The sequence below is a fragment of the Impatiens glandulifera genome, chromosome 9 (genome assembly GCF_907164915.1).
Source record: "Impatiens glandulifera chromosome 9, dImpGla2.1, whole genome shotgun sequence".
Lineage (NCBI taxonomy): Eukaryota > Viridiplantae > Streptophyta > Magnoliopsida > Ericales > Balsaminaceae > Impatiens > Impatiens glandulifera.
The window spans coordinates 13,488,792-13,502,052 of NC_061870.1; the positions used below are offsets into that span (position 1 = coordinate 13,488,792).

Here is a 13,261-nt window from a genome sequence, read left to right on the forward strand (position 1 = left end):
CATATTCTATAGAGGACCCAACACACGGCCACATGCATGCCTAATAAAGTTTCACTTTCCAATTAATTGAAGAGATGCAAATTATTAATAATAATTTTTTTCCTCTCTTTTTGACTAAGTGTAGGAACGTGTGCTTCTTTTCAATGTCATGGTTCACTTTTTGGGTTATGTTTGTGTTAGTTGGTTGGTTGGCTGTCTTTTGGGTATCATGAGGGCTTATACCTAATTCAAGTGCTGGGATTATTTCAAGAAACTTTTGTCTTCAACTGTCTTTAGTGTCCCCATGCAAAGCCAAATCCCCAATAGCTATCTCTTGACCTTAGATTTCAAACTTTTTCCCCTTTACCTAGAAATTGCCTTGAGCTCAACTTTCTTAATTTGACTCTATATATGCCTCTATAATTAAACCCACTTTTGTATGTCAAAGGAACATTGATTACTTACTTTAATTCACAAAGTATGCAAGTCCATGAGCCTAAAACAAACTTATATTGCCACTACCACAAACTATAGGGTTTTCTTACCAGCCCACTAAACTAAATGTCGATAAATTTGTAGTGATGCATAATATAACTTTGGTGATCAGTGATCTTAACCACTGCAAATTTATCTTTATTGGCCCTTATTAGGGTGAAGATTCAAATCCATCTATTTGATTTTCTATCCTATATGATATGAAAAACATCATATAAACTGTTATAATATATAATAATATAATAATATTATATTAATTTTTTTTTATATAATGTAATGTTTATATAATAGATATAATAATTCAAAAGAATAAATAAATTTTGTAGATATATAAACAAACTTGAGATAGTGAAGTTTGAAAGTTTTTGTTTTAAATTAACTTTTATTAAATTTAACTTGTTTAATATTATTTTTTTTATAAGTATAATTTTTTTTTGTTTGTTTTAATTAAATATGGGAAAAATATGCATGTGAATATTATTATATTTTATTCATTATTATATTTATTAAGTAATTCAAAATTTTAGTTAATTATTTTTTTTTTAGTTATTATATATCCATATATTGTAACATTTATAAGAATTTATTTTTTAGTCATTACATATATATCTATTGTACCAGCAATGTCTGAAGTGGACATGATCCTCATGCTGCGCTCCTGATCCTGCTTAGCCCCATGATTCTTCTGCTTTATCTAAGCCCCCAGATGTACTCACTCAATGAAATCCCCATCCTCTTGTGGATAGTGGTTTGGTAGGGAAGAAGCTATTGAGACCGGATTGAACACCCGGTCCTTTGAAGGCTCCTCAGGGTCTCTAAAGATCCCCCTCGGATCGTAAGGTCGCCTACATGTGAAATCAGCCCCTGAATGTGTTTGTGAGTTTTCTTGGCATGATACCTGTTAACAAAGATAGTACGATCATATATATTTATTAGTATGTAATAAATATGAGGAGAAGTTTAAGGTAAAACACTAATTTAATCTTAATCTTAACTAAATATTTGTAAAACATGGATTTATTTTTGTCACAATCTTCTAATTGGGTCGTGATGTCATACCAGAGCCGTAGAATACTTGTTTTGCTTGACTCGCCAAAATATAAGGTTTCTGGCTTTGGGTTTTTAAAATCCAGTTGATAGTTATATTTTTGAAGACATATTTATCCACTTTCGCTTCACGTTCCCTAGAATGTGCATCAAACCACTTACACTTGAATAGGACAACTCGTTTATGAGAAACGTATTGTACTTGAATTATGTTTTTTAAATCTCTATAGTATGACATAATACCCGATCTATTGTTGCCTACAACAACAACTCCGTTGTTTTGAGTGATCAAACATGATTTGTGTTTTCCTGTATAGAATTTGTATCCGTTTATTTAACACCAAACAAAACTACAAGAGTACATAGTTGGACCGGAGCCTAAGATCTTAAGGTCTCTTTATATATCAATATCGTCTGTTAATTGGGAGACCTATATACATTTCAAAAAGTTATTCGTAAATTGTAGAATCAAGTTAAAGTTATCAGATATGCATGATTCTAGTATCTACTCACTCTATGCTTAAAATATCTAGCATACGTTTGAGGAATTTCTCCATAGGACTCCATGTTATTGCAATCCTACACATACTCGATGCACATGTGTTCAATATGAAATTATAAAATCATATCTTTAATGCTAATAATTCGTACTAACATAGGAATACAAAATCATACATATAAAATGATTCTGCTTCAGGTCAATTTTTCAAGATGTATGAATGAGCCCTGTCTCGATCGCAATAATCCAAGTTGTATATTATTCCGTTGGATAGTTCTTCCAACGATGAAAATACTAAGAGACCTGGGATTGAACTTTGTTAAATTTGTGTGCGTTCAGGAGCTCCTCCAAGTACTTGACACATAGACTAATACTTTCATTCACAAGATAACTCTCACTTATTGAGCCTTCTAGGTGATTTTTATTCCGTAAATATATTTTCATTGTACCCATGTATTGTTCTATCAGATACATCCATCGAAACTAGGCATGACCCCAAGTATAGCCTCAAGTGACAAGTGTATCGGGGATGCATCATGATGTCGAACAACGATGTTGGGAAAATAATTTCCAATTTGCAAAGTGTCGTTACAATATCCAAGTACAATTTTTTAGGTTCGATGCACTCAACACTTTGAAACACAACAAATGAAAGAACAAGGAAAAAATTTACTATAGCATCATACATAGTATATATCTAGAAGCAATCCACAAGTTGCTTAAGGAATAAGGTATTCTATTAAAATGTGACAATCATGACTCTTCAATATCGTAATCTTCTTCTCTTCTAAATTTATACAATCTCTAATGTTTGAGCAAAAGTCATTAGGAAACTTAAGATCCTTCAGGAATTTACAAAGACGTTTATTCTTTGAGGACAAACTGAAAGGTGCTTCTAGATAATGAACTTCTCTTTCGACATTTACAGGATATAACCTGTGTTTTATGTTCAAGAGTTGTAAAACTTTATGGACTTTATAACCATCTTTAGTCTTCTCTTTCACATCCATCATTGTTCCCAACACGCTATCACAAATATTTTTCTCAATATTCATCACATCCAAATTATGTCTCAATAATAGTGATCTCCAATAAGGCAAATAGAAGAAAATGCAAAGTTTGTTCAAATTGTCTCTCCGTGTTTCATGACATGTCTTGGTTTTCTTCCTCCAATCCATAGTCAAAATTGTGTCTTCTAGGTCTCGTGCTTGCTTGTAAATTTCTCGCCCCGTTAATATTTTCGAGGGATCTCTATTATCTGTTCGACCATCAACCGACTCTTTATCCCTCCTTTATTTGTAGTTTGGTGGAAGGAAGTATCTGTGACCCATGTAACATTGTTTCTTCCTATTACTCAATCGAAAAGATATAGTGTCATGGTTACAACAATGACAAATGAGTTTCCCTTTTGTACTCCACTTGGACAAGTTCGTGTACACTAGGAAGTCAATAATGGTCAATAACAATGTTGCTTGCATGTTAAAGGATTGTGAGGTGTTTATATCAAATGTTCTCACACCACGATGCCATAGTTCAAACAACTCTTCAATCAATTGTTAGAGAAATATGTCAATTGTATCTCCCAGACTTTTTGAGCCTGAAATTAACATAGATAAAATGAAATTGTTAGAATCTATGTAAAGAATGGGTGACACGTTATATGAAATTAAAATAACCGGCCAAATACTATATGAATTTTTCTCATTTATAAAGGGTTGGAAACCATCTCTTGGTTTAGGGTTCGATGCGAAATCCTTGTACCTCTCATCAAACGTTTTCCAAGTGTATGAATCAACAGGATGTCTCATCATATCATCTTCAACTATTACTTCCTTATGACATATCATCATTGGACTGGTGTTAGAGAGCATGTATAGCCTCTGCAGTCTTGATATTAGAGGAAAATATCTTAACACCTTCAGCTTTACTTGATCATAACTAAGTTTAACATAAATCATCAAAATAATGTTAGTATTGAATAAATTTATTTCCTTAGTTTATTTTAGTCAATTTGATTTAACTCAACAGTTTTCATCGGTCCATGATCGAAGGGCTCGGTCCTAGTCTAGGGAGGTCTTGGTCGGGGATCGGAGATTCTAGATCAAGTGAGAAAAGAGTCGGTCCTTTACTAGAATTCACCGGTCTTGGACATGGGAGGCTCGGTCCCAAGTTTAGGATGATCGGTCTTGAGTTCAAGAGTCTCAGTCGTGAGCTCAATCCTCTTGGACCTACGACAGGGGAGTCTCGGTTTTAGGACCTAAGAGTCTCGGTCCTATGTTAAGTTCCTCGGTCCTAACTAAAGAATACCGGTCAAATTCATCGGTCATAGATCAAATACATCGGTCATAGGACTAGGTCCTGACTTAAAACATCGGTCTTTGGTCTCGGTCCTTAGTAAAATTGTTTGATTTTTTGTATCGGTCAGGACTGAGGATTCTCGGTACTGCCTATCGGTCCCGGTCCTACAAGACTCGGTCATTGGGGACCAAGTATTCTTGAATTGGTCAAAAATTGCAGAAGCCATAACTTTTAATACAGATCATGAAAATATGATCTATAAGTTGTAAATGTCTCATATGATTCAGGATTAAAAGCACTAACCTTAATCACGATCAATCGATCTTTACAAAGATCAATTCCTCAAAACCATTTTTAGGTTAAAATTTGAGATCTTTTGAATTAGGTCATCTCATGGCCTAATTCGTGTTCCAATAGTTTTGAAATGATGAACATAGTCGAACACAACCAAAACAAGAACATCATATCAGCTCTGTAACAATTTTTTAATATGAAATTCAATTCATTTTTTTCAAATTAGTTGGATCAAACATGATCGGAATATTTATATGATGATTTGGAAATCATCCTAACATGTTTACAAACATGTTAGGAAACTAATTGAATCAAAATTCAATTCTAAAAGTTCAAAAACATCAATTTCAAAAAATCCGAATTTTAAAACCAAAATCTTGTTTTATTTATTTTAGGTTGATTCGATCAATTCTCTTTCAACAGAAAGTTCATATATGATCTAGGGAGTGATTCTAAACAAAGAAAAAACACAATTGAGCCCTAAAAAAATATCAACCCGATCAAACTTGAAAATATTCAATTTTCAATCACAATTTGAATTATAGTGAATCTTGAAGCTTACCAACAGTCAAAGAACAATCTAATAAAGTGTTGGAAGCTTTCTTGAAGCCTGGACTAAAGTCTTGATAGCTGGAGAGGATTTTACAAAAATCCAGTTCTTGCTGGAATCTTGATTTTTCGATTTAAACGGTAAGATTTGATTATAGTTTGATGATTTTCTATTTGTACAAAACTAGGTTGGTTGTGATAGACAAATTAAGTTCAATTTGGCCACCAGAGATCTTATCCTTAATTTTGATCTTATCTAGAGGAAGATAAGGTTAATAGTCTTAGGGGTAATAATGGCAGAGAGAAGACGTGTACATGGGTAAAAAAATGAAGGGATAAGATCGACTGTAGGCGTAGATAAAGCTTCTATAAGAATCGTCGGCGATCGATCGCGTTTCCAACGATCCCCTACATCGGCGAAGAACTATTTCATTTAATCGAAATGCGGCGTCTGGGCGTTCCGTCTGTGTTTGGGTGATTTCGACTAACGGTGTTAGCCATCCCGTTAGTTGATTCAATGGATCTGGGCACGCACGTGCTTGGTTACAACCGACATGTGTGGTTGTTTACTGGGTGCTGGATGAAAATCCAACTCTGATCCAATGAACATAAGTTATGTTACAGCCGATCCTTCTAGTTTCGGCCACACTAGATTATCAACATATATTTTTATAAAATGGTTATTTGAAAACAAATTTTAACCCCTTTCTTGCATTTTTCTTCACAAAAAAATATTTTTGGAAACATAATAAAAATTATGTCAATTATTTTTATTTTTTTGGCATTTTTGGATATTTCGGCGTATTTATTTAATTATTTTAAGGCATAAATTACATATAATTTATGTTTAAATCATAATTAAATAATTTAACCCCTTCTTAAGTTTAATTTAGGTAAAATAAATACAATATTTTATCCTCAAATTTTGGTTTTTTGAATAATTTTCATAATTAGGATTTAATTATCAAAATAATTAACACTTTCTTTGGTTTTAATTTTAAATTAAAATATTCAAAATATTATTTTAAAATTATAAACACTATAAATTAGGGTAGGTTGAATTTTCATGTCCACAATATAAAAAATTTATTTTTAATTTTCATGTCAACCATATGGAAAATTTATTTTTTTCTTTAACTTGGTCACTTTTTGCTCTCATACAATATTAAATGTTAAATTTGAGTATGTAAGATTAAATTTAAATGAACAAATTACAAACCCGTCATTAGTAAAAAAAAAGGAGTATTAGTAAGGGCGAAAACCGTCACTAAAAATCCCAAAACTGTTACTGATGATATTTTGTAACGACAATTATCGTCGTTACTATTCGTTACAGAAACGAGCGTTACTTATACTCTTCTAGTATCAGTAAGGGCTTTCGAAAACTGTTACTGAAACTCATATTAGTAACAGCTACACAACTGTTACTGATATTAACATCAGTAAGGTCTTTAACAAAGGTAAAACTGTTACTGATAAATTATTAGTAACGGATTTTTATGTTTCATACCGTTACTAATATATTAATAGTAACGGTTATATTATACTTAATACCATTACTGATATATTAATAGTAACTGTTTCTTCAAGCTTAATACCGTTACTATAAACCATAATCGTTTTTTTTTTGTCTTTTTTAAATATTTCATATTTTGTACTTATATAAACAATAATAATCTAAAACCATTTTGCCAAAACCATTAATATAATCCAAAACCACAATTATCAATCCATAAACCACAATCATCAATCCATAAACCACAATCATCAATCCAAAAACCACAATCATAAATCCACAATCATCAATTCATCACTTCAAATAATCCATAAACTAACTAGAATTCAAAAACCACATATCATTCCCTCAAGTGGGAGGGGCATCTCTAGTGGGATCTTCAAAGCCTCTTCCTGTTTGGATCGATTATCTCCTTCGACGAGTTACTGAACGAGTCTTTTATCCTCTAGTCCATTTAGAAAATACAGGCAATGGGATACCACCTACATGTAGTAACAAATCTTATTTAGTGTTAAAAAAGTGGTTACCAATCTAACACTAGATTTACATTCGTGTACAAAATAACATGACAAAAGTGATTAAAGCAATTCATACCATCGCAGAACAATTGTTCACCAAATGAACTTAGTGAAAGCTTTGTTGAAGACACAAGCTCCTGTATCCTCTAACAAACTAATCTCTGACATAGACGCACTCTCAATTGATGTGGAATCATTAGCCCCAATACAGATTTCAAGGTCACTCAATAAGCCGTCTTTTTGTTGAGAAGAAATGTGGAATAACTTTTCTTGAACTGAACGACACAGATTCTCCAGATTCTCCAAATCCTCCAAGCTAGTATTAGTGGGTTTCAACTATAAAAAAAGAAAATAATCATTTTTGTATAAAGTGGGTTTGACATATAGATTGAGGGGGATAAGAACATGTTCAGTGAGATACCTCAAGCTCATAATAATTCCTGAAACATGATTTTAGATGTTGAGGACTTCCAATGCATCTTAGTCGGCCACTAACCTTCAGATGTATCAAAGCAAGGAATGTATGATGAAGTTTACATTTTGCATGATGATAGAAAATCACGAAACAATGAACACCTAATAAATCCATCCATTAGATACCATTATTCCAATTCTGGTGCATAGGGCTTGAGATTCATTCATGCTATGTGTTGTTAAAATGACAACAGTCTTTCCACGTCTGGTAGAAAGACAGGATATTACCTCCTATACTGAAGGCCTCCTATACTGAAGGTCTGAATTGGTACTATTTGACAGCCAAAAAGAAGAAGCTATTGTCTTAACAGAAATAGAAGAAAGTTAAATCACCTGTAGATGGCTCATCAAGAACAACTATAGGAGGAACTTCAATCATAGAAATTGCAACAGACAATTTATATTTGTTTCCACTACTGAGGGTGAGAGAAGGATTGTTGGCATGCTTCAACAAATCAAACTCTATTAATTTCTCTGTAACCACCTGTCACATATAACTATCATTATCATCCATCATAAAACTAATATAAATACTAATGATGGTTCGTTAACAAAAATACTAGGTGGTCTTTGTCTTTGTCTGCAGGACAACTTATCAATGAGACACACTAATCTAGCATTTGTCCCAAGTTACCTAATCAACGTAATTAATAATGAAACTTAGTTTCCTTTTTTGTTAGGTGCTAGAAAGTGAGATAGCTTAACCCTTACCAAAAGAAATTGAGTTAATAAGACTTTTCTCCTCTATAAACATTACATAATGTTATATTTTCTGGTTTGACCCTACACTATGTAACTGTACATGACACAATGTTACTTTATTTGGATTAAAATAATAGTGATATTCTTTATCAAAGAAATACATAGGTTTGAAGATAATCAACTAATAAAGAAATTATAAAGTTTAAAACCAATTATTGCTGTGCAATGGGGGTTTGTAGACAATCAACTGATAAAAAAGTTATATAAAATTTTAACTATTCGAATTAACATATTACGAATGTTACATATTTAATAGATGGTTCAAGACTTTCATCAAACACCTAGTAGGCAAGTTTTACAATGTGCTATCAGATAGTACTAAAACCTCAAGTAATCAATCAATCATTCTAAAATGGCTACTATAGTATCAAATCTAGTCAATGATGATTAAATGACTCCAGACCATTCCAAAAGTATATCTTCAAGATAGAATCGTGAATTCATCTAGAGAGAAAGAGATTAACTGACATATTGAGAAACAGAACATGTGAAGTATATACGTCAATAGTGTTCCTGTTATATTCGGCGACGAGAGCTGTTATAGTCGGCGACTGCGATGAATGAGAATAAGTGATACAGACCAACGCAGTGCCTTCTAAAATCAGATGTTATCCTTAGTTGAGATTTGAGAACGAAAAAGAGGCATAAATTCATTATAGTTCTTTAACTTTTAACATTAGTAACGGTTAACCGTTACTGATACTATGTAGTAAAATAAAAAGTGAAGTCATATCAGTAACGGTTTTAAAAATAATCGTTACTAATACCCTTATTTTTGAAAAAAAATTTAAAAACGCTAGTATTTGCAACAATTCTTTCATATACCCATTATTGAACATTTTCATCAGTAATAGTGTTATATAGCCGTTAATGATATCTTCATAACAGTAACGGTTTACTATAACCGTTACTGATAAAAATTATTAGTAAGGGCGTTATAGCCGTTACTAAACTTCGTTACCAAAACCCCATTTTCTACTAGTGAGTTCAAGAGATAAATCCAAGTAGTGAGATGTTATCTATATATATATATATAATGATGCTTAATTTTGAAAGTGTCCGGATTGCCAGGTCGAGAGCTGTGGTTAATTTGGATATATTTGTGAGAGTAATGGATACTTGGGTCGGATTCTAGGTTGACCGCCCATAAACTTAAAACGGTTAAAAATAAAATTAAAAATTCTATAGGTGTGTTTCAAACTCGCAACTTAACAAAAACAAGTACAACTTTTTAACCAATTAGACTAATAACACTTTATATTTTTAATTCAACGCCAAATTTGATGAACGCGGCACGTTGTAACAATATATTTTTATCCGTGTGTATCGCACGGGGATCTTCCTAGTTTTATTAGAATGTTGGGAATTAATTAGCCATAATTACATATACATGATCTCTTATTAGTCTCTCTATATATAAATAGGAAATAAAACTTTAATAATTAAAATAGTGTCTTGTTTGAAACACTTCAAAATATATAAAAGTGTTAAAGTAACTAAAACACATTGATTATTATATAAAATAAAGATAAATATTTATCTCAATAATAGCCACATTCTTTGAATATAATTTTTTTGAATGATAGGGTGAGAAATAACTTTTAATAAAATTTTGCCAAGAGATAGCTCAAATCCATTGAGTGAATTATGAAATTAGTGGAAGAACACCACCATAATAAAAGAGAAAAGCTTAATTATTAAGAAGAAAGAGAGTAAAGATAAAAAAAATCCAATATCTCCAAATAAAAACTTAATAAAAGTAAAAAATTCATTATAGTGTCAACTATGTAAAAAAAAATCAAAATAATTAAAGTGGATATAATGAGAGACAGAGACGGATTTAAGTAGGGTCCAGATAGGCTGAAGCTCATACCGAAATTATTAGTTTTTTTATTAAAATTTGACAATACTACATAATTTTTTAAAAATTTTCAACATAATTTTTTATTTATTTATATAATTATAAAAAATATTAAAACTTACTTTTATTCACTTATTCTATTCAAAATCTTTCTCTTTATTTTTTTAAACCCACTCAAAGAAAAAATTTAAGCTTTAGGATGCCTTAAATGAATGTGTAATATATAGTTTTTTCAACAAAGTGAACAAAGAGAATACTATAAACTTCTTTTTTTGTTAAGGGTCTTTTGGAACCTTATTGTCTTTTTAATATTTAATTAACTTGTGATAATTTATATTAATTCGAATTCTAATTGATTAATATTTTCTACACTTAAAATAATATTTTAACTTAATTGTCGGATAATAGAAGGTTTATTCTTAGAAAATAAAATTCCAAACAATCAAACTTAAAATATATATTTTGAAATAGTATACATAAATATTTGAAAGTGATTGACTTAATGATATAGTGATGGAAATGACATTATTATTATTATAATATATAAATTCACACAATGAGTTACACATACATATATATAGGTACATCATTAATATAAGAGTTTAAAGTCACTCAAATTTTATGTAGAACTCTCTACATAATAAGAGGATAAAAGAGGAAATAAAATAAAATTGCATTTTTAGAACTCAAGAATCTCATGCATGCATGTTGAGCCATAAATATAGTCGGGTATATAACATGTCGAGGCATTAAAACATTCTACCGTTCCTCTTCCTCACATCTATCAAACGATAGTCGAAAAACCCAATTCTTTTGTATCATTCTCAAAGAAATAATAGAAGAAGAAGTGGAAACATCCATAGAATTAACAAAGCACTTCAACCGTCTCATGGCAAGATCTAGGGTTTCTTCAGACATGTTGGCAAAACAAACACGAAACCAACCCGGTTCAACACAATGGCATGATGAACCAGGGGATATATTCAAGCCGACTTGGTAAACAATCTTCTTCCACAAATCCATTTCATCCTCAAAAGTTTTGGACTTCAAAAGGTGTGTCATGTCAACCCAACTAAACAACCCGGCATTTCCTTTTAGACAGGAAATTCCAGAAGCCCGAAGGCCAGAAACTAGTTGTTCTTGTCGTTTCCTTAACCTAATTTGGTTTTCCGAGATGTATTTTTTGGTGAACTTCTTGTCAGACAACATGCAAGCTAAGAGGTACTGTGTTTGGGACGAGACGAGGCCAAAACTCGACATCTTAGTAGCTGCAGCCACAATGGTTTCATCGTTGGAGTAAATGGCTCCAACTCGAAAACCGGGAAGCCCTAAATCTTTTGAGAGTGAGTAAACGATATGAACTCTATTGCTTACTTTTGTTTTCTTTAGCTTTTTGTTATTAAGGATGTCCATAACGCTTATGAACTCAGGAGAGTCAAAGACCGTGCCAGAGTAGATTTCGTCGCTGATCAAGTGTAAGTGTTTTTTGGAGATGAAATCGATCAACAAATTTAGTTCATATTTGGTGAGTGTTGTTCCAAGTGGATTGGATGGGTTGGTGACTAGTATGCCCTTAACTCGTAGATTGCTTTTTATAGCGGTTTTATAAGCATTATTAAGGGCAGATTTAGTGATTTGGAATCCGTTTGAGCTGTTGCAATGAATGGGGACAATCTCTACTCCGGTCCGCCATTTTAGATCTCGATCAAATCTGCGTTATATTGAATATTCAATTTAGACTTGTTATCGAAACCAAGTTTGACAGGAATGATAAGAAAATGGTATATTTATTGTAGGTTTTAATAATGTCATTTAACTCATTTATTTATAATGTCATCTATATATATACTTATTTATCCTTCTATATTTTTATTAATCTTATCAACATTGTTTTTTTTCAAATATAACAATTTGAAGTTTTTTTTTTATCATTTCTTAGTAATAATATGAATATTAAGTAATGATTAAATTTATTAAATAGTTTGTTTTGTATAAACATTGGTTCGTGAGAGTTCTCTAAAACCGATAAATATAGACGATACAAAACATAAAAAGTACCCAAAAGAAACGAGATCGTCGTAACTCGCTCGATATATATATCATCGCTAACTCGAAATGGAACTCACCCGGGATAGTAAGGAGTAGGAAGGAGAAAGGCTTCTCCAGGTTCAGCGAGGCAAAACATGAGCGTCTCGTTGGCTGGAGTTGAACCGGCAGTAAGCACAAGTTTATCGGGTAAAAACTCGACTTTATTTCCTCTTATTTCTGCCATGAAATCAACCATAGCCTGCATGCATGCAATTAATATATATTCAAAATACAGTTAAACAACAAAAGAAAAACAAACAAAAAATGAACGAATGTCGTTGCTCACTTTCTTGAAAGAGGGAAGACCATGATAGTCTTGGAAAAGAGCTAGATCTCTGAAAATCAACTTATCTGATTTCCTAAAGCCAGATGAATCTGGGTTCTTGGCCAACCACTCTTCTATAAGGTCGAAAGAAAGCTGCAAAACCAAATACAAATCAATGTAACTAAAATGAGTTGATATATAAAACCAGTGAACATAAATAATGAACATCATAAAAAAAACATGAAACCTGATTCTCTGCAAGACCCATCTGAATAATACCACTGGGATTATGAAGATGATGATAAGGGTTCTTCTCGTACTCTTGCCAACCAAGGAAGTAGGAGGAATCTTGACCATGGCTATTGCACATTGCCTTTCTTGAAAGCAAGTTCATTTCTAGTTATCTAGAGAGAGAGAGAGTGTGTGTGAGAGAGAGAGGAGAATTGGGTGAATAGATCATACCATCTATATGGTATTTATAGGAGCAAATCTCTCCACTCAAACTTAATATTTGGACAAAAATATCTACACACATGCATTCATTCCATTTCTAGCCTACCCATTAGCATAGAAAAACTCATAAAAAAAAGCTTTCTTGTACATGTATTACATAATT

The 13,261-nt window shown here is 32.0% G+C and overlaps 1 protein-coding gene across 1 annotated transcript; it reads right to left on the bottom strand.

Moving 5' to 3' along the window:
• Positions 1 to 3,400: 3,400 nt before the first annotated feature.
• On the bottom strand, positions 3,401 to 13,039 carry LOC124915832 (1-aminocyclopropane-1-carboxylate synthase 3-like). Its single transcript, XM_047456580.1, has 5 exons — positions 12,893 to 13,039; positions 12,667 to 12,798; positions 12,419 to 12,579; positions 11,176 to 12,003; positions 3,401 to 3,458 (listed from the first exon to the last, which is right to left on the bottom strand). The coding sequence occupies exons 1-5, from the start codon at positions 13,037 to 13,039 to the stop codon at positions 3,401 to 3,403; spliced, it is 1,326 nt and encodes a 441-aa protein (XP_047312536.1).
• Between the last annotated feature and the right edge of the window lie 222 nt (positions 13,040 to 13,261).